General features: G+C 62.0%; 2 protein-coding genes across 3 annotated transcripts; one reads left to right on the top strand and one right to left on the bottom strand.

Moving 5' to 3' along the window:
- The first annotated feature begins 641 nt into the window (after positions 1-641).
- MMP14 (matrix metallopeptidase 14) lies at positions 642-14,246 on the top strand. 2 transcript variants are annotated; one of them, XM_071801410.1, is made up of 10 exons: positions 642-764; positions 2,279-2,424; positions 4,127-4,258; positions 4,717-5,018; positions 6,950-7,111; positions 9,112-9,248; positions 9,871-10,009; positions 11,543-11,693; positions 12,472-12,587; positions 13,760-14,246. In XM_071801410.1, exons 1-10 carry the CDS (start codon positions 690-692, stop codon positions 14,077-14,079), a joined length of 1,680 nt encoding a protein of 559 aa, XP_071657511.1. In that variant the 5' UTR covers positions 642-689; the 3' UTR covers positions 14,080-14,246. The 2 variants fall into 2 exon arrangements, with proteins under 2 accessions (XP_071657511.1, XP_071657512.1); XM_071801411.1 differs by having other exon boundaries at positions 13,780-13,947.
- Positions 14,247-15,454: 1,208 nt separating this feature from the next.
- Positions 15,455-19,946, bottom strand: NGDN (neuroguidin). Its single transcript, XM_065859331.2, has 9 exons — positions 19,542-19,946; positions 19,233-19,442; positions 18,409-18,493; positions 18,233-18,288; positions 17,981-18,074; positions 17,034-17,181; positions 15,969-16,113; positions 15,830-15,878; positions 15,455-15,585 (listed from the first exon to the last, which is right to left on the bottom strand). The coding sequence occupies exons 1-9, from the start codon at positions 19,836-19,838 to the stop codon at positions 15,569-15,571; spliced, it is 1,101 nt and encodes a 366-aa protein (XP_065715403.2). The 5' UTR covers positions 19,839-19,946; the 3' UTR covers positions 15,455-15,568.
- Between the last annotated feature and the right edge of the window lie 154 nt (positions 19,947-20,100).

The following is a 20,100-nucleotide window of genomic DNA, read 5'->3' as shown; positions in this document are numbered from 1 at the left end:
GGGTTCCATTGGGGCACTCCTGGGTCCCTTGGCTCCCCCATTGGGTTCCATTGGGGCACTCCCGGGTCCCTCAACTCCCCCATTGGGTTCCATTGGGGCACTCCTGGGTCCCTCGGCTCCCCCATTGGGTTCCATTGGGGCACTCCCGGGTCCCTCAACTCCCCCATTGGGTTCCATTGGGGCACTCCTGGGTCCCTCAACTCCCCCATTGGGTTCCATTGGGGCACTCCTGGGTCCCTCAACTCCCCCATTGGGTTCCATTGGGGCACTCCTGGGTCCCTCAACTCCCCCATTGGGTTCCATTGGGGCACTCCTGGGTCCCTCAACTCCCCCATTGGGGTCCATTGGGGCACTCCTGGGTCCCTCAACTCCCCCATTGGGTTCCATTGGGGCACTCCTGGGTCCCTCAACTCCCCATTGGGTTCCATTGGGGCACTCCTGGGTCCCTCAACTCCCCCATTGGGGTCCATTGGGGCACTCCTGGGTCCCTCGGCTCCCCCATTGGGGTCCATTGGGGCACTCCTGGGTCCCTCCCGCACTCCCGGGTTCCTCTGCGTCCCTCCCCCCCTTAACCCCATCCCCTTCCCCTTGGCCCCGCCCCCCTTAACCCCACCCCCTCCCCTGGCCCCGCCCCCCGTTGTCTTCCCCGCCGCCGCGCGCCCCCCGCTCATTTCCCCTCCCCCACCGCGATGCTCGCGCTGCTGCTGCTCCTGGGGGGGGCGGCGGCCCCTCCCCCACCCCCGACAGCGCCCTTCAGCCCCGAGGTGAGGACCCAGGAGTGCCCCGGGGACCCAGGAGTGCGGGGGGGACCCAGGAGTGCCCCGGGGACCCAGGAGTGCGGGGGGGACCCAGGAGTGCCCCAGGGACCCAGGAGTGCCCCAATGGAACCCAATGGGGGAGTTGAGGGACCCAGGAGTGCCCCAATGGAACCCAATGGGGGAGCCGAGGGACCCAGGAGTGCCCCAATGGAACCCAATGGGGGAGTTGAGGGACCCAGGAGTGCCCCAATGGAACCCAATGGGGGAGTTGAGGGACCCAGGAGTGCCCCAATGGAACCCAATGGGGGAGCCAAGGGACCCAGGAGTGCCCCAATGGAACCCAATGGGGGAGCCGAGGGACCCAGGAGTGCCCCAATGGACCCCAATGGGGGAGCCGAGGGACCCAGGAGTGCCCCAATGGAACCCAATGGGGGACCCAGGCATCCGGGAAAGGGACCCAGGAGTTCGGGAGGGACCCAGGAGTTCGGGAGGGAACCAAATAGGGGACCCAGGAGTTCGGGAAACGGACCCAGGAGTGCCCCAATGGACCCAAATAGCGGACCCAGGCATCCGGGAGGGACCCAGGAGTTCGGGAGGGACCCAGGAGTTCGGGAAAGGGACCCAGGAGTGCGGGAGGGACCCAGGCGTCCGGGCTCACCCCTCCCCCCCGCCACGTCTGCTCTTTGTCCGTTTTCCGCCGTTTTCACCCCAAATCCCGCCCCCCCCCCTTCCCCCCCCCGTTTCCGCGGGATTTTCCCCCAAAAACAACGCGGGGGGGGAGGGGAGGGGACCCAGGAGTTCGGGGGGGACCCAGGAGTTCGGGGGGGGACCCAGGAGTTCGGGGCTGGGGTCACATGACCGGGAAGGGACCCAGGAGTTCGGGAAGGGACCCAGGAGTTCGGGGATGGGGTCACATGATCGGGAAGGGACCCAGGAGTTCGGGGGGGACCCAGGAGTCCGGGGCTGGGGTCACATGACCGGGAAGGGACCCAGGAGTTCGGGAGGGACCCAGGAGTTCGGGAAGGGACCCAGGAGTTCGGGGGGGACCCAGGAGTTCGGGGCTGGGGTCACATGACCGGGAAGGGACCCAGGAGTTCGGGGGGGACCCAGGAGTTCGGGGATGGGGTCACATGACCGGGAAGGGACCCAGGAGTTCGGGAGGGACCCAGGAGTCCGGGGGTGGGGTCACATGACCGGGAAGGGACCCAGGCGTCCGGGCCGCCCCCACGTTAATTAACGGCTGCTAATTCTGTCCCGTGTGTGGGCGGAGCCGCGTCCGGGGGGCGGGGCTTGGGGAGTGGCCACGCCCACTGGGACCCGGGAGGGCGTGGGGGGGGCCAGGAGTTCGGGAGGGACCCAGGAGTTTGGGAGGGACCCAGGAGTGCCCCAATGGACCTAATGGTGCAGGGAGGGACCCAGGAGTTCGGGAGGGACTTGAGGCTTGGGGAAGGGACCCAGGCGTCCGGGAGGGACCCAGGCGTGCCCCAAGGGACCCAGGCGTGCCCCTGCCCCGCCCCCAGGCCTGGCTGCAGCGCTATGGGTACCTCCCCCCCGGTGACCTCCGCTCGGCGCTGCGCTCCCCCCGGGCCCTGCAGGGGGCGCTGGAGAACATGCAGCGGTTCTATGGGATCCGCGTGACCGGGGAGCCCGACCCCCCCACCATCAGGTGAGGACCCAGGAGTGCCCCAATGGAACCCAATGGGGGAGTTGAGGGACCCAGGAGTGCCCCAATGGAACCCAATGGGGGAGTTGAGGGACCCAGGAGTGCCCCAATGGAACCCAATGGGGGAGTTGAGGGACCCAGGAGTGCCCCAATGGAACCCAATGGGGGAGTTGAGGGACCCAGGAGTGCCCCAATGGAACCAATGGGGGAGCTGAGGGACCCAGGAGTGCCCCAATGGAACCCAATGGGGGAGTGAGGGACCCAGGAGTGCCCCAATGGAACCCAATGGGGGAGTTGAGGGACCCAGGAGTGCCCCAATGGAACCCAATGGGGGAGCCGAGGGACCCAGGAGTGCCCCAATGGAACCCAATGGGGGAGTTGAGGGACCCAGGAGTGCCCCAATGGAACCCAATGGGGGAGTTGAGGGACCCAGGAGTGCCCCAATGGAACCCAATGGGGGAGTTGAGGGACCCAGGAGTGCCCCAATGGAACCAATGGGGGAGCTGAGGGACCCAGGAGTGCCCCAATGGAACCCAATGGGGGAGTGAGGGACCCAGGAGTGCCCCAATGGAACCCAATGGGGGAGTTGAGGGACCCAGGAGTGCCCCAATGGAACCCAATGGGGGAGCCGAGGGACCCAGGAGTGCCCCAATGGAACCCAATGGGGGAGCTGAGGGACCCAGGAGTGCCCCAATGGAACCCAATGGGGGAGTTGAGGGACCCAGGAGTGCCCCAATGGAACCCAATGGGGGAGTTGAGGGACCCAGGAGTGCCCCAATGGAACCCAATGGGGGAGTTGAGGGACCCAGGAGTGCCCCAATGGAACCCAATGGGGGAGTTGAGGGACCTAGGAGTGCCCCAATGGACCCAATGGGGGAGTTGAGGGACCCAGGAGTGCCCCAATGGAACCCTATGGGGGAGCCGAGGGACCCAGGAGTGCCCCAATGGAACCCAATGGGGGAGTTGAGGGACCCAGGAGTGCCCCAATGGAACCCAATGGGGGAGTTGAGGGACCTAGGAGTGCCCCAATGGACCCAATGGGGGAGTTGAGGGACCCAGGAGTGCCCCAATGGAACCCTATGGGGGAGCCGAGGGACCCAGGAGTGCCCCAATGGAACCCAATGGGGGAGTTGAGGGACCCAGGAGTGCCCCAATGGAACCCAATGGGGGAGTTGAGGGACCCAGGAGTGCCCCAATGGACCCAATGGGGGAGTTGAGGGACCCAGGAGTGCCCCAATGGAACCCAATGGGGGAGTTGAGGGACCCAGGAGTGCCCCAATGGAACCCAATGGGGGAGTTGAGGGACCCAGGAGTGCCCCAATGGAACCCAATGGGGGAGTTGAGGGACCCAGGAGTGCCCCAATGGAACCCAATGGGGGAGTTGAGGGACCCAGGAGTGCCCCAAGGGAACCCAATGGGGGAGTTGAGGGACCCAGGAGTGCCCCAATGGAACCCAATGGGGGAGTTGAGGGACCCAGGAGTGCCCCAATGGAACCCAATGGGGGAGTTGAGGGACCCAGGAGTGCCCCAAGGGAACCCAATGGGGGAGTTGAGGGACCCAGGAGTGCCCCAATGGAACCCAATGGGGGAGTTGAGGGACCCAGGAGTGCCCCAATGGAACCCAATGGGGGACCCAGGAGTGCCCATCTCTGGGTCTATGGGTCCACGGGTGGGTCTGTGGCGCTGACCTTGACCTTTGACCCAGGGCCATGCTCCGCCCCCGCTGCGGGGTCCCGGATCAGCTGGGGTCGCAGGTCAAGGGCAACGTGAGGAGGAGGAGGCGGCGCCGCTTCGCCCTCCAGGGGGCGCGATGGCCCGGGCCAGAGGTCACCTACAGGTCAGGGGTCACGGGGTCAGGGGGGCAATGGGGGCAATGGGGGGCAATGGGGGCAATGGGGGTGTCTATGGGGTCTATGGGTCTATGGGGTCTATGGGTCTATGGGGTCTATGGGTCTATGGGGTCTATGGGTCTATGGGTCTATGGGGTCTATGGGTCTATGGGTCTATGGGGTCTATGGGGGTCTATGGGGTCTATGGGTCTATGGGGTCTATGGGGTCTATGGGGTCTATGGGTCTATGGGGTCTATGGGGGGTCTATGGGGTCTATGGGGGTCTATGGGGGTCTATGGGTCTATGGGGGTCTATGGGGTCTATGGGTCTATGGGGGTCTATGGGGTCTATGGGTCTATGGGCTCTATGGGCTCTATGGGCTCTATGGGTCCATCCATGGGTCTGGGGCTCCATCTATGGGTCTCTGGGTCCCAGCCCCACACTTATGGGTCCCGTGCCCCCCAGCATCCAGAACTTCACCCCCAAGGTGGGGCGCTCGGGCACGTTCTCCGCCATCCGCCGGGCCTTCGCCGCCTGGGCGGCCGCCGCCCCCCTGCGCTTCCGCGAGCTGCCCTATGGGGCTGGAGGCCCCGCCCCCCCGGCCGACATCCTCATCCTATTCGCCGAGGGCTTCCACGGGGACAGCGCCCCCTTCGACGGCCCCGGGGGCTTCCTGGCCCACGCCTACTTCCCCGGGCCCCACATCGGGGGGGACACCCACTTCGATGGGGCGGAGCCCTGGACCGACCAGAACCACGACCTGAGCGGTGCGCACGTGGGGGGCGGACCCGTAGCGGGGGGGGGGGAGAGATAGGGGTGGGTTCTAGAGCCATGGATGGGTTGGTTGGGTCGTGCGTGGGTTCTAGACTCATAGGTGGGTTCTAGAGCCGTGGGTGGGTTCTAGAGCCATAGGTGGGTTCTAGACCCATGGATGGGTTGGTTGGCTCGTGGGTGGGTTCTAGAGCCATAGGTGGGTTCTAGAGCCATGGATGGGTTGGTTGGCTCGTGGGTGGGTTCTAGAGACATAGGTGGGTTCTAGTCCCATGGACGGGTTGGTTGGCTCGTGGGTGGGTTCTAGAGCCGTAGGTGGGTTCTAGACCCATGGATGGGTTGGTTGGCTCGTGGGTGGGTTCCAGACCCATAGGTGGGTTCTAGAGCCATGGATGGGTTGGTTGGCTCGTGGTGGGTTCCAGACCCATAGATGGGTTGGTTGGCTCGTGGGTGGGTTCCAGAGCCATAGGTGGGTTCTAGAGACATAGGTGGATTCTACACCCATGGGTGGGTTGGTTGGCTCGTGGGTGGGTTCTAGAGACATAGGTGGGTTCTAGAGCCATGGATGGGTTGGTTGGCTCGTGGGTGGGTTCTAGAGCCATAGGTGGGTTCCAGACCCATGGATGGGTTGGTTGGCTCATGGGTGGGTTCTAGAGCCGTGGGTGGGTTCTAGAGCCATGGATGGGTTGGTTGGCTCGTGGGTGGGTTCTAGAGACATAGGTGGGTTCTAGACCCATGGATGGGTTGGTTGGCTCGTGGGTGGGTTCCAGAGCCATAGGTGGGTTCTAGACCCATGGATGGGTTCTAGAGCCATAGGTGGGTTCTAGAGCCATGGATGGGTTGGTTGGCTCGCGGGTGGGTTCTAGAGCCATAGGCGGGTTCTAGACCCATAGTTGGGTTCTAGAGTTGCAGTCGACGTTCTAGACCCATGGGTGGGTTCTAGAAGCGCATGCGGTGCTCTAGACCCGTTGGTGGGTTCTAGATTAGAAGTCGGTGTTCTAGAGCCACATATGAGTTTCTAGACCCGTAGATGGGTTGGTTGGGTCGTGCGTGGGTTCTAGACCCATAGGCGGGTTCTAGACCCATAGATCGTTTGGTTGGCTCATGGCCCATAGTTGGGTTCTAGACCCACCATTGAGTCCATTGCCCCATCATTGGGTCCATTGACCCCTAGTTGGGTTCCAGCCCCACCATCGGGTCCATTGCCCCCTAGTTGGGTTCTAGACCCACCATTGACTTTCTAGACCCACCGTTGGGTCCATTGCCCCCTAGCTGGGTTCTAGACCCACCATTGACTTTCTAGACCCACCATTGGGTCCATTGACCCCTAGTTGGGTTCTAGACCCATCATTGACTTTCTTGACCCACCATTGGGTCCATTGCCCCCTAGTTAGGTTCCAGACCCACCATTGGGTCCATTGCCCCACCATTGGGTCCATTGACCCCTAGTTGGGTTCTAGACCCACCATTGGGTCCATTGCCCCACCATTGGGTCCATTGACCCCTAGTTGGGTTCTAGACCCACCATTGACTTTCTTGACCCATTGTTGGGTCCATTGCCCCCTAGTTGGGTTCTAGACCCACCATTGACTTTCTTGACCCATTGTTGGGTCCATTGCCCCCTAGCTGGGTTCTAGACCCACCATTGGGTCCATTGCCCCCTAGTTGGGTTCTAGACCCACCATTGACTTTCTTGACCCATTGTTGGGTCCATTGCCCCCTAGTTGGGTTCTAGACCCACCATTGACTTTCTAGACCCACCATCGGGTCCATTGCCCCCTAGTTGGGTTCTAGCCCCACCATTGCGTCCATCGCCCCACCACCGTGTTCTCCCCCCATCGCTGGCTCCCATCGCCCCCCAGCTGCTTCCCCTCGCCCCCCTTTGTTTCCTGCTGCCCCACAACCCCCGTGCGCCCCCACCCCGCAGGGAACGACCTGTTCCTGGTGGCCGTGCACGAGCTGGGCCACGCGCTGGGCCTGGAGCACTCGAGCGACCCCTCGGCCATCATGGCCCCTTTCTACCAGTGGATGGACACCGAGGCCTTCGTGCTGCCCGACGACGACCGGCGCGGCATCCAGCAGCTCTACGGTGAGCTGGGGGGCGCTGGGGGGCGCTGTGGGGCGCTACGGGTCTCTATGGGTCTCTATGGGGCACTATGGGGTGCTATGGGACACTATGGGGCGCTATGGGGCTCTATGGGGCACTATGGGGCGCTATGGGGCTCTATGGAGATCTATGAGTCTTCATGGGTCTCTATGGGGTCTATTGGGTCTATGGGGTCTATGGGGTCTCTATGGTCTCTATGGGGCTCTATGGGGCGCTATGGGGCGCTATGGGGCGCTATGGGGCTCTATGGGTCTCTATGGGGCACTATGGGGCACTATGGGCTCTATGGAGCTCTATGAGTCTTCATGGGTCTCTATGGGGTCTATGGGCTCTATGGGTCTCTATGGGGCACTATGGGGCTCTATGGGGCGCTATGGGGCTCTATGGGGCGCTATGGGGCACTATGGGGCTCTATGGGGCACTATGGGGCTCTACGGGTCTCTATGGGGCACTATGGGGCACTATGGGGCACTATGGGTCTCTATGGAGATCTATGAGTTTTCATGGGTCTCTATGAGGTCTATGGGCTCTATGGGTTCCTATGGAGTTGATGGGGCGCTATGGGGCTCTATGGGGTCTATGGGGTCTCTATGGTCTCTACGGGGCTCTATGGGGCGCTATGGGGTGCTATGGGGCACTATGGGGCGCTATGGGGCACTATGGGGTGCTATGGACTCTATGGAGATCTATGAGTCTTCATGGGTCTCTATGGGGTCTATGGGCTCTATGGGTTCCTATGGGGTCGATGGGGCGCTATGGGTCTCTATGGGGCGCTATGGGGTCTCTATGGTCTCTATGGGGCTCTATGGGGCGCTATGGGGTGCTATGGGGCATTATGGGGCTCTATGGGTCTGTATGGGGCACTATGGGCTCTATGGAGCTCTATGAGTCTTCATGGGTCTCTATGAGGTCTATGGGCTCTATGGGGTCTATGGGTCTCTATGGGGCGCTATGGGGCACTATGGGGCGCTATGGGGCGCTATGGGGCACTATGGGGTGCTATGGGCTCTATGGAGATCTATGAGTCTTCATGGGTCTCTATGGGGTCTATGGGCTCTATGGGGTATATGGGTCTCTATGGTCTCTATGGGTCTCTATGGGGCGCTATGGGGCTCTATGGGTCTCTATGGGGCACTATGGGGTGCTATGGGCTCTATGGAGCTCTATGAGTCTTCATGGGTCTCTATGAGGTCTATGGGCTCTATGGGTTCCTATGGGGTCAATGGGGCACTATGGGTCTCTATGGGGCGCTATGGGGTGCTATGGGGCGCTACGGGGCTCTATGGGGCTCTATGGGGCGCTATGGGGCTCTATGGGTCCCTATGGGTCTCTATGGGGCACTATGGGCTCTATGGAGATCTATGAGTCTTCATGGGTCTCTATGGGGTCTATGGGGTCTATGGGCTCTATGGGGCTCTATGGGGCGCTATGGGTCTGTATGGGGTGCTATGGGGCGCTATGGGGCTCTATGGGGTGCTATGGGCTCTATGGAGATCTATGAGTCTTCATGGGTCTCTATGAGGTCTATGGGCTCTATGGGTTCCTATGGGGTCTATGGGGCGCTACGGGGCGCTATGGGGCGCTATGGGGCTCTATGGGGCGCTATGGGGCACTATGGGGCGCTATGGGCTCTATGGAGCTCTATGAGTCTTCATGGGTCTCTATGGGGTCTATTGGGTCTATGGGGTCTATGGGGTCTCTATGGTCTCTATGGGTCTCTATGGGGCTCTATGGGTCCCTATGGGTCTCTATGGATCTCTATGGCTCTCTATGGGTCCCTATGGGTCTCTATGGGTCTCTATGGTCTCTATGGGTCCCTATGGGTCTCTATGGTCCCTATGGGTCTCTATGGTCCCCATGGGTCTCTATGGTCCCTGTGGGTCTCTATGGTCCCTATGGGTCTCTATGGTCCCTGTGGGTCCCTATGGGTCTCTATGGGTCCCTATGGGTCCCTCTTGGTCCCAGCTGACCCCCCTCCCCAGGCTCCGCCCCCAGCCCCACGTGGCCGCCCCTCTCCCCCGGCCCCACGGTTCCCCCCGGCTCCCCCCACGGCCCCCGGATCTGCGACGGCGACTTCGACACCGTGGCCCTGCTGAGGGGGGAGATGTTCGTGTTCAAGGTGGGGCGGCGGCCCATGGGCCCCATGGACCCATTGACCCCATTGACCCTCATTGATCCCCATTGCCCCCATTGATCCCCATTGATCCCCATTGCCCCCATTACCCCCATTGCCCCCATTGATTCCCATTGATCCCCATTGCCCCCCATTGCCCCCATTGCCCCCATTCCCCCCATTGCCCCCCATTGCCCCCATTGCCCCCATTGCCCCCATTGCCCCCCATTGCCCCCCATTGCCCCATTGCCCCCCATTGCCCCCATTGCCCCCATTGACCCCCATTGCCCCCATTGCCCCCATTGCCCCCCATTGCCCCCATTGCCCCCGTAGCCCCCATTGCCCCATTGCCCCCATTGCCCCCATTGCCCCATTGCCCCCATTGCCCCCATTGCCCCCATTGCCCCATTGCCCCCATTGCCCCCATAGCCCCCATTGCCCCCATTGCCCCCATTGCCCCCCATTGCCCCCATTGCCCCCATTGCCCCCATTGCCCCCCATTGCCCCCATTGCCCCCATTGCCCCCCATTGCCCCCATTGCCCCCATTGCCCCCATTGCCCCCATAGCCCCCATTGTCCCCATCACCCCCCTCTGCCCCACTGTCCCCCCTGTCCCCCCTGTCCCCAGGAGCGCTGGTTCTGGAGGGTCCGCGACGGCCACGTCCTCCCGGGCCACCCCCTCCCCATAGGGCAGTTCTGGGCCGGGCTGCCCCCCAGCATCAGCGCCGCCTACGAGCGCAAGGACGGCAAGTTCGTCTTCTTCAAAGGTGGGTCCTATCGCGACATATCGCGACATATCGGGTCATATCACGGTCATATCGCGACATATCGGCTCATATCGGGCCATATCGCGGCCATATCGGGCCATATCGCGACATATCGCGGCCATATCGCGACGTATCGCGGCATATCGTGGCCCGATGGTGGCGGGAGTGGGGGTGGCGGGAGGGATAGGTGGCGATATGGCCGCGATATGGGCCGATATGTCGCGATATGGCCACGATATGGCTCGATATGGCCATGATATGGCCCAATATGTCATGATACGGCCATGATCTGGCTCGATATGTCATGATATGGACACGATATGGCCGCAATATGGCTCGATATGTCGCGATATGGCTCGATATGTCATGATATGGCCGCGATATGACCCCCTATGTTGCAATATGGCTGCGATATGGCCCCATTGATCATTATATCGTCACTATATCGCCACAATATGACCCCCTATGTCACAATATGGCCATGATATGACCCCATATATCACGATATGAACAATGGACTCTTAAATCGTGACCATATCGTGACTGTATCGTGACTGTATGGCCACGATATGACCCCATATGTCACGATATCAGCAACACACTCTTATATCGTGACCATATCGTGACCATATCGTGACTATATCGTGACTATATCGCCACAATATGGCCCCCTATACCATGATATGGCCACAATATGACCCCATGTCACGATATGAGCAACACACTCTTATATCGCGACCATATCGTGACTATATCGTGACTGTATCGCCACGATATGACCCTATATATCGCGATATGACCAACATAGTCTCATATCATGAGTATATCGCGACTATATCGCCATGATACGGCCCCCTATGCCACGATATGGCCACGATATGACCCCATATGTCGCGATATGAGCAACACGCTCTTATATCGTGACCATATCGTGACTGTATCGCCACGATATGACCCTATATATCGTGATATGAGCAACACAGTCTCATATCGTGAGTATATCGCGACTATATCGCCATGATACGGCCCCCTATGCCACGATATGGCCACGATATGACCCCATATGTCGCGATATGAGCAACACGCTCTTATATCGTGACCATATCGTGACTGTATCGCCACGATATGACCCTATATATCGCGATATGACCAACATAGTCTCATATCGTGAGTATATCGCGACTATATCGCCATGATACGGCCCCCTATGCCACGATATGGTCACGATATGACCCCATATGTCGCGATATGAGCAACACGCTCTTATATCGTGACCATATCGTGACTGTATCGCCACGATATGACCCTATATATCACGATATGAGCAACACAGTCTCATATCGTGACTATATCGTGACTATATCGCCATGATACGGCCCCCTATGTCACGATATGGCCACGATATGACCCCATATGTCGCGATATGAGCAACACGCTCTTATATCGTGACCATATCGTGACTATATCGCCACGATACGGCCGCGATATGTCGCGATATGACCCCCCACGTCGCGATACGGCCCCGCCCCGCAGGTGACCGGCACTGGGTGTTCGCCGAGGCGGCGCTGGAGCCCGGGTACCCCCGCTCGCTGGGCTCCATGGGGCGGGGGGTGCCCCACGACCACCTGGACGCCGCCATGCTCTGGGTGCCCAGCGGGAAGACCTATCTGTTCCGGGGGGACAAGTGGGTGACGCGGGAGGGGGGGGACCCCGTGACCCCATTGACCCCCATGGCCCCCATTGACCCCCATGGCCCCCATTGACCCCCATTGCCCCCCATTGCCCCCATTGCCCCCATTGCCCCCCATTCCCCCCATTGCCCCATTGCCCCCATTGCCCCCCATTGCCCCCCATTGACCCCCATTGCCCCCCATTGCCCCCCATTGCCCCCCATTGCCCCCATTGCCCCCATTGCCCCCATTGCCCCCCATTGTCCCCATTGCCCCCATTGCCCCCATTGCCCCCATTGCCCCCCATTACCCCCATTGCCCCATTGCCCCCCATTGTCCCCATTGCCCCCCATTGTCCCCATTGCCCCCCATTGCCCCCATTTCCCCCATTGTCCCCATGTCCCCCATTGCCCCCCATTGCCCCCATTTCCCCCATTGCCCCCATTGCCCCCCATTGCCCCATTCCCCCCATTGCCCCCCATTGTCCCCATTACCCCCATTGCCCCCATTGCCCCCATTGCCCCCATTGTCCCCATTACCCCCATTGTCCCCATGTCCCCATTGCCCCCCATTGCCCCCATTGCCCCCCATTGCCCCCCATGTCCCCATTTCCCCCATTGCCCCCATTGCCCCCCATTGCCCCATTCCCCCCATTGCCCCCCATTGTCCCCATTACCCCCATTGCCCCCATTGCCCCCATTGCCCCCATTGTCCCCATTACCCCCATTGTCCCCATGTCCCCATAGCCCCCATTGTCCCCATGTCCCCATTGTCCCCATGTCCCCATTGCAGGTATTACCGGTTCAACGAGGACACGGGCGCCGTGGACCCCGATTACCCCAAGGACATTGGGGTCTGGGGGGGCGTCCCCGACAGCCCCCAGGGGGCGTTTGTGGGGCACGACGAGGGTGAGGGGACAGTGGGGACATGGGGGGCAATGGGGGGCAATGGGGGAAATGGGGGCAATGGGGGCAATGGGGGCAATGGGGGCAATGGGGACATGGGGGGTTATGGGGGGCAATGGGGGGCAATGGGGGGCAATGGGGGGCAATGGGGGCAATGGGGACATGGGGGGTTATGGGGGGCAATGGGGGGCTATGGGGGGCTATGGGGGGCTATGGGGGGTTATGTGGTTTTGGGGCCAGCATGTGGGTCTTGACTGGTGTGTGTTCTCCCCACATTGTCCCCAATGTCCCCATTGCCCCATTGACCCCCATTGACTTCCATTGACCCCCATTGATCTCCACTGACCCCCATTGCCCCCCATTGACCCCCATTGACCCCCATTGACCCCCATTGACTCCCATTGATCCCCATTGACCCCATTGACCCCCATTGATCCCCATTGACCCCCATTGATCCCCATTGACTCCCATTGACCCCATTGACCCCCATTGACCCCCATTGATCCCCATTGACCCCCATTGACTCCCATTGATCCCCATTGACCCCCATTGATCCCCATTGACCCCATTGACCCCATTGACTCCCATTGACCCCCATTGCCCCCATTGATCCCCATTGACCCCACTGACCCCCATTGACCCCCATTGACTCCCATTGACCCCCATTGATCCCCATTGACCCCATTGACCCCCATTGACTTCCATTGACCCCCATTGACCCCATTGACCCCCATTGACCCCCATTGCCCCCATTGACCCCATTGACCCCCATTGACCCCCATTGACTCCCACTGACCCCCATTGACTTCCATTGCCCCCATTGACCCCCATTGCCCCCCATTGCCCCCATTGCCCCCATTCCCCCCATTCCCCCATTGTCCCCCATTGCCCCCATTCCCCCCATTGCCCCATTGCCCCATTGCCCCATTGCCCCATTCCCCCCATTGTCCCCATTGCCCCATTGCCCCCATTGCCCCCCATTGCCCCCCATTGCCCCCATTGCCCCATTGCCCCCCATTGACCCCCATTGCCCCCCATTGCCCCCATTGCCCCCCATTGCCCCCCATTACCCCCCATTACCCCCCATTGCCCCCATTCCCCCCATTGCCCCATTCCCCCCATTGCCCCCCTGCCCCCATGGCCCCTCCCCCGCTGACCCCTCCCCTCCCCCGCAGCCTTCACCTACTTCTTCAAGGGCTCCCTCTATTGGTCGTTTGACAACCGCGCCCTCCGCCTCACGCCGGGCTCCCCCAAATCCCTGCTCCGCGATTGGCTGCGCTGCCCTGGCCCCTCCCCTCCGCCGCCGGCCAATCCCGACGACACCGACGTCATCGTCATCGCCGTGGGAGGGGGCGGGGTCGGGGCCTTGGCCACGCCCCTGGCGCTCTTGGCTCTGATTGGCGGAGGGGCAGGGGCCTTGGCCTTGCTTTGGTGGCATCGGGGACCCCCCAAAAAGCTCCTGAGGTGCCAAAGGAGCCTCCTGCCCAGGGTGTGAGCTCCGCCCACCGGGGAGGCCACGCCCAACGGGGAGGCCACGCCCAACGGGGAGGCCACGCCCAACGGGGAGCGACCACCAAGGGGGAGACGTGGGGGGGAAAGGGGGGCCCCCAACATTGAGTCCCATTGACCCCATTGATCCCCATTGACCCCATTGACTCCCATTGATCTCCATTGACCCCATTGATCCCCATTGACCCCCATTGACCCCCATTGACTCCCATTGATCTCCATTGACCCCATTGACCCCATTGCCCCCCATTGATCCCCATTGCCCCCATTGCCCCCCATTGACCCCATTGACCCCATTGCCCCCCATTGACCCCATTGCCCCCATTGCCCCATTGACCCCCATTGCCCCCCATTGACCCCCATTGACCCCCATTGCCCCCCATTGCCCCCCATTGCCCCATTGCCCCCATTGCCCCCATTGCCCCCCATTCCCCCCATTGCCCCCATTGCCCCCCATTGCCCCCCATTGCCCCCCATCACCCCCCATTGCTCTCTATGGGTCCCCATTGGTCTCCCCATCCCAACCCCTTGTGGCCCCGCCCCCTTCCCCCTATCCCATATATGGTGCTCGGCCCCACCCCCTGGGGTGGGGAAGGGGGGGTGGGCGTGGCCATGCAAACGAAGGGGGCGGGGCCCGGTGTATATAGGGGGGGGTGGGATTTTTGGGGTGTTTTTTACTGTTTTTGGGTATTTTGGGGGGGGGAGGGGGAGGGGAGGGGCCCGATCCCGCCCCCCAAGTCCTGCAGGCTCGGGATTGGTTGGGGGGAGAGAGGGGGGAGGGGCCGCCCGGACCCCCCCGTGTGGGTGGGGGGAGGGGTTAATAATTAATGTTAATTAATATTAATAATTAAAGAAAAGCTTTGGAAAGTGGGGTTGGAATGGACCCAGGAGTGCCCCGAGGGACCCAGGAGTGCCCCAATGGAACCCAATGGGGGAGTTGAGGGACCCAGGAGTGCCCCAATGGAACCCAATGGGGGAGCCGAGGGACCCAGGAGTGCCCCAATGGAACCCAATGGGGGAGTTGAGGGACCCAGGAGTGCCCCAATGGACCCCAATGGGGGAGTTGAGGGACCCAGGAGTGCCCCAATGGAACCCAATGGGGGAGTTGAGGGACCCAGGAGTGCCCCAATGGAACCCAATGGGGGAGCTGAGGGACCCAGGAGTGCCCCAATGGAACCAAATGGGGGACCAAGGGACCCAGGAGTGCCCCAATGGAACCCAATGGGGGAGTTGAGGGACCCAGGAGTGCCCCAATGGAACCCAATGGGGGAGTTGAGGGACCCAGGAGTGCCCCAAGGGACCCCAATGGGGGACCCAGGAGTGCCCCAATGGACCCAGGAGTGCCCCAAAGGACCCAGGCGTTCGGGGGGGACCCAGCCCAACTGGAATCGTTTATTGATCAGAAATGTGGGGTGAAAAGGGGGGTAAACGGGGCCAATTTGCCCAAAACGGGGGAAATCGGCCCCAAAATCCTTTCAGCGGCGCCGGAAACCTGGGGGGAGGGGTCAGAGGTCATGGCCACGCCCACCGAGGGACCCAGGCGTCCGGGGGACCCAGAAGGGACCCAGGAGTGCCCCAAGGGGACCCAGAAGGGACCCAGGAGTGCCCCAAGGGACCCCAATGGGGGACCCAGGAGTGCCCCAAGGGACCCCAATGGGGGAGCCAAGGGACCCAGGAGTGCCCCAATGGACCCCAATAGGGGACCCAAAAGGGACCCAGGCGTCCGGGCCACTCACCCCTCCCCTTCTTGGGCTTCTTCCTCTTCCTCTTAGGGGGCGGAGCTTCCTGTGGGCGTGGCCGGAAATGGGCGGGGTGAGGGCGGGGTCACCCCCAAGGCCACGCCCCCCCAAAGGGGAAAGGGGGGGGATCTCTCACCTCATTGGTCGGATCCAGGAGGGCGCTGACGTCACCAAAGTGGGTGATGGAGTGGAGGCCCCGCCCCTCCGGGCTCCGCCCCTTCCGGTCCCGCCCCTTCCGGCCCCGCCCCAAACGCAGCAGCAGCGACTCCTCCAGGCGGGTTCTGGGACCCATAGAGACCCACAGAGACCCATAAGTGACCCAGAGAGACCCATAAGTGACTCACAGAGACCCATAGAGACCCATAAGTGACCCACAGAGACCCATAAGTGACTCACAGAGACCCATAGAGACCCATAAGTGACCCACAGAGACCCATTGAGACCCATAAGTGACCCACAGAGACCCATGGAGACCCATAAGTGACCCATAGAGACCCATAAGTGACCCCATAGAGACCCATAAGTGGCCCCAATGACCCATAAGTGACTCAGAGAGACCCATAGAGACCCATAAGTGACCCCATAGAGACCCATAAGTGACCCCAATGACCGATAAGTGACTCAGAGAGACCCATAGAGACCCATAAGTGACCCCATAGAGACCCACAGAGACCCATAAGTGACCCACAGAGACCCATAAGTGACCCATAGAGGCCCATAAGTGACCCACAGAGACCCATAGAGACCCATAAGTGACCCAGAGAGACCCATAAGTGACTCATAGAGACCGATAGAGACCCATAAGTGACCCCATAGTGACCCATAAGTTACCCATAGAGACCCATAAGTGACCCCATAGCGACCCATAGAGACCCATAACTGACCCATAGAGACCCATAAGTGACCCCAATGACCCGTAAGTGACCGATAGTGACCCATAAGTGTCCCCATAGTGACCCATAGAGACCCATAAGTGACCCCATAGTGACCCATAGAGACCCATAAGTGACCCCATAGAGACCCATAAGTGACCCCAATGACCCATAAGTGACCCATAGAGACCCATAAGTGACCCCAATGACCCATAAGTGACCCCATAGTGCCCCATAAGTGACCCCATACCGACCCATAGAGACTCCATAGTGCCCTATAAGTGCCCCATAGAGACCCCCTAGTGCCCCCTAAGTGCCCCATAAGTGACCTGTGGGTCAGGGCGGGGGAGGGGCGGGCCCCGCCCCCCGGCTCCTCCTCTGGCCCCTCCCCCAGCTCCACTTGTAGGTCGCGGATCAGGGCCGAGCTGAGCGCCCTGCGGAGCCTGCGGAGCCGCTCGGGGGGCTGCCCCACGGAATCTGTGGGGCGGAGATGGGGGTCAGGAGGGACCCGGGAGTGCCCCAATGGAACCCAATGGGGGAGCTGAGGGACCCAGGAGTGCCCCAATGGAACCCAATGGGGGAGTTGAGGGACCCAGGAGTGCCCCAATGGAACCCAATGGGGGAGTTGAGGGACCCAGGAGTGCCCCAATGGAACCCAATGGGGGAGTTGAGGGACCCAGGAGTGCCCCAATGGAACCCAATGGGGGAGTTGAGGGACCCAGGAGTGCCCCAATGGAACCCAATGGGGGAGTTGAGGGACCCAGGAGTGCCCCAATGGAACCCAATGGGGGAGTTGAGGGACCCAGGAGTGCCCCAATGGAACCCAATGGGGGAGCTGAGGGACCCAGGAGTGCCCCAATGGAACCCAACGGGGGAGCTGAGGGACCCAGGAGTGCCCCAATGGAACCCAATGGGGGAGCCGAGGGACCCAGGAGTGCCCCAATGGAACCCAATGGGGGAGTTGAGGGACCCAGGAGTGCCCCAATGGAACCCAATGGGGGACCCAGGAGTGCCCCAATGGAACCCAATGGGGGAGTTGAGGGACCCAGGAGTGCCCCAATGGAACCCAATGGGGGAGTTGAGGGACCCAGGAGTGCCCCAATGGAACCCAATGGGGGAGTTGAGGGACCCAGGAGTGCCCCAATGGAACCCAATGGGGCAGTTGAGGGACCCAGGAGTGCCCCAATGGAACCCAATGGGGGAGCCGAGGGACCCAGGAGTTCCCCAAGGGACCCAGGAGTGCCCCAAGGGACCCAGGCGTCCGGGCCCCACTCACCGTAGGTCACGGGGACCAATCGGGGGGGGACGTAGCGTTTCCCGCCCCCCAAGCCCGGGGCCTTCGCTGCCGTTGCCTCCTCCTCTTCCTCCTCCTATGGGGCAGAAGAGCTGTCAATCAAGGCCCAGGCACCAATGGGGGAGAAGGGACCCAGGAGTGCCCCAAGGGACCCAGGAGTGCCCCAATGGACCCCAATGGGGGACCCAGGAGTGCCCCAAAAGGGACCCAGGCGTCCGGGCCCCCCAACCTCACCTGTGTGGCCGCCATGTCTGTGGGGCGGGGCCGGAAGCTCAAGGGGTCGTTGGCGTCTGGAAGGAGAGTGATGGACAGCTGTCAATCATCCGGGGGACCCAGGAGTGCCCCGAGGGACCCAGGAGTTCGGGAGGGACCCAGGAGTGCCCCGAGGGACCCAGGCGTCCGGGACTCACCCCGCCCCCCCGTGGCCGCCGCCCTCAGCAGCTTCTCCACGTGGTAACGGAGCCGGCGCTCCAGGGGGCGCAGCTTCTCCAGCACCTGGAGCCATAGAGACCATAGAGACCCATAGGGACCATAGAGACCCATAGGGACCATAGAGACCATAGAGACCCATAGAGACCCATAGAGACCATAGAGACCATAGAGACCCATAGGGACCCATAGGGACCCATAGGGACCATAGAGACCCATAGGGACCCATAGAGACCCATAGAGACCCATAGAGACCATAGAGACCCATAGGGACCCATAGAGACCATAGAGACCCATAGGGACCCATAGGGACCCATAGGGACCCATAGGGACCATAGAGACCCATAGGGACCCATAGGGACCCATAGGGACCCATAGGGACCATAGAGACCCATAGAGACCCATAGGGACCCATAGGGACCCATAGACCCCAACAGACCCCCATTCACCCCCATAGAGACCCATAGGGAACCTCCCCAGTCAGCCCACCCCTCTTGGCCACGCCCCCTATCCCTTGACCACGCCCCCACATCCCCTCAGCCACCCCCTTGGCCACGCCCCTCTCCCTTGACCACGCCCCCCATATCCCCTCATCCCCCCTTGGCCACGCCCCCTCTCCCTTGACCACGCCCCCATATCCCCTCAGCCGCCCCCTTGGCCACGCCCCCTCTCTCCTGGCCCCACCCCCTTAACCCCTCAGCTCCCCCCCTTGACCACGCCCCCCCATTCCCCCTCAGCCCCACCCCTCCCCTCAGCCCCGCCCCTCCCCTTGACCACGCCCCCTCCCCCTGGCCCCGCCCCTCACCACGCGCGTCTCCGCCAGGCGCGCGCGCTCCTCCGCCCCCCTGAGCGCTTTTCCCGCCGTTTTCCGGAGCAGGAGCAGCCCCAGGTCCCCCAGGTACTGCAGGAGCCCCTGGGCCCGCAGCTCCAGCACCGCCAAACCCTTGGGTGTCCCCAAGCGGCCGCCGCGCACCCTCCGCAGCGTTTCCCGCCCGTGCGCGGTCACCGCCGCCACCTACGAGCGATTTAAAGCCTTAAATACCCCGTTCTGGAGACGTTTTGAGGAGTTTTGAGGGGTTTTAAGGGGTTTTAAGGGGTTTTAAGGGGGTTTTACCTGCTCGGAGAGAGCGCGGAGCAGCGCGGCGGCTTCAGCCATGGTGGAAATGGCGTGAGGGGAAGGCGGCAGCCAATCAGGGAGAGGGAGGGGGTGAAGGAAAGGCGCGCCGGCCAATGGGAGCGCGGGGATGCGGCGCCGCGGCCAATAGGAGCGAGGGGCGGGCGCAAAGTGCCGCCCCCTGCGCTGAGGGGCTGAGGGAAAGGCGCGCCGGCCAATGGGAGCGCGGGGATGCGGCGCCGCGGCCAATAGGAGCGAGGGGGGGGTGGAAAGACCCGCCTCGCCCCCCCCACGCATTCAGGCGCAGCGAGAGGGCGGGAAACGTCGTGAGTGACGCGCGGCTCAACCAATCGCAGCGCGAACAGCGGGCGGGAGCCGCTAAACTCCCCCGCAAAGCAGCAAAATGGCCCCAAACCCACCCAATAGGGCCGGAAAAGGCCGAAATTCCCCTCCGAACGCTGCCAGGTGGCGTCAAATTTACCCGAAACTCGCGAAATTCGCCCTAAATCGGCCGGGGAAGCGGAAGCGGCGCCGCAGCGGCCGCAGCGCTGAGGGGGGA

This window comes from Patagioenas fasciata, chromosome 38 (assembly GCF_037038585.1).
Source record: "Patagioenas fasciata isolate bPatFas1 chromosome 38, bPatFas1.hap1, whole genome shotgun sequence".
In the NCBI taxonomy this organism is placed as follows: domain Eukaryota; kingdom Metazoa; phylum Chordata; class Aves; order Columbiformes; family Columbidae; genus Patagioenas; species Patagioenas fasciata.
The sequence above is the reverse complement of the archived record's forward strand: the minus strand, read 5'-3'. Positions and strand labels throughout refer to the sequence as shown.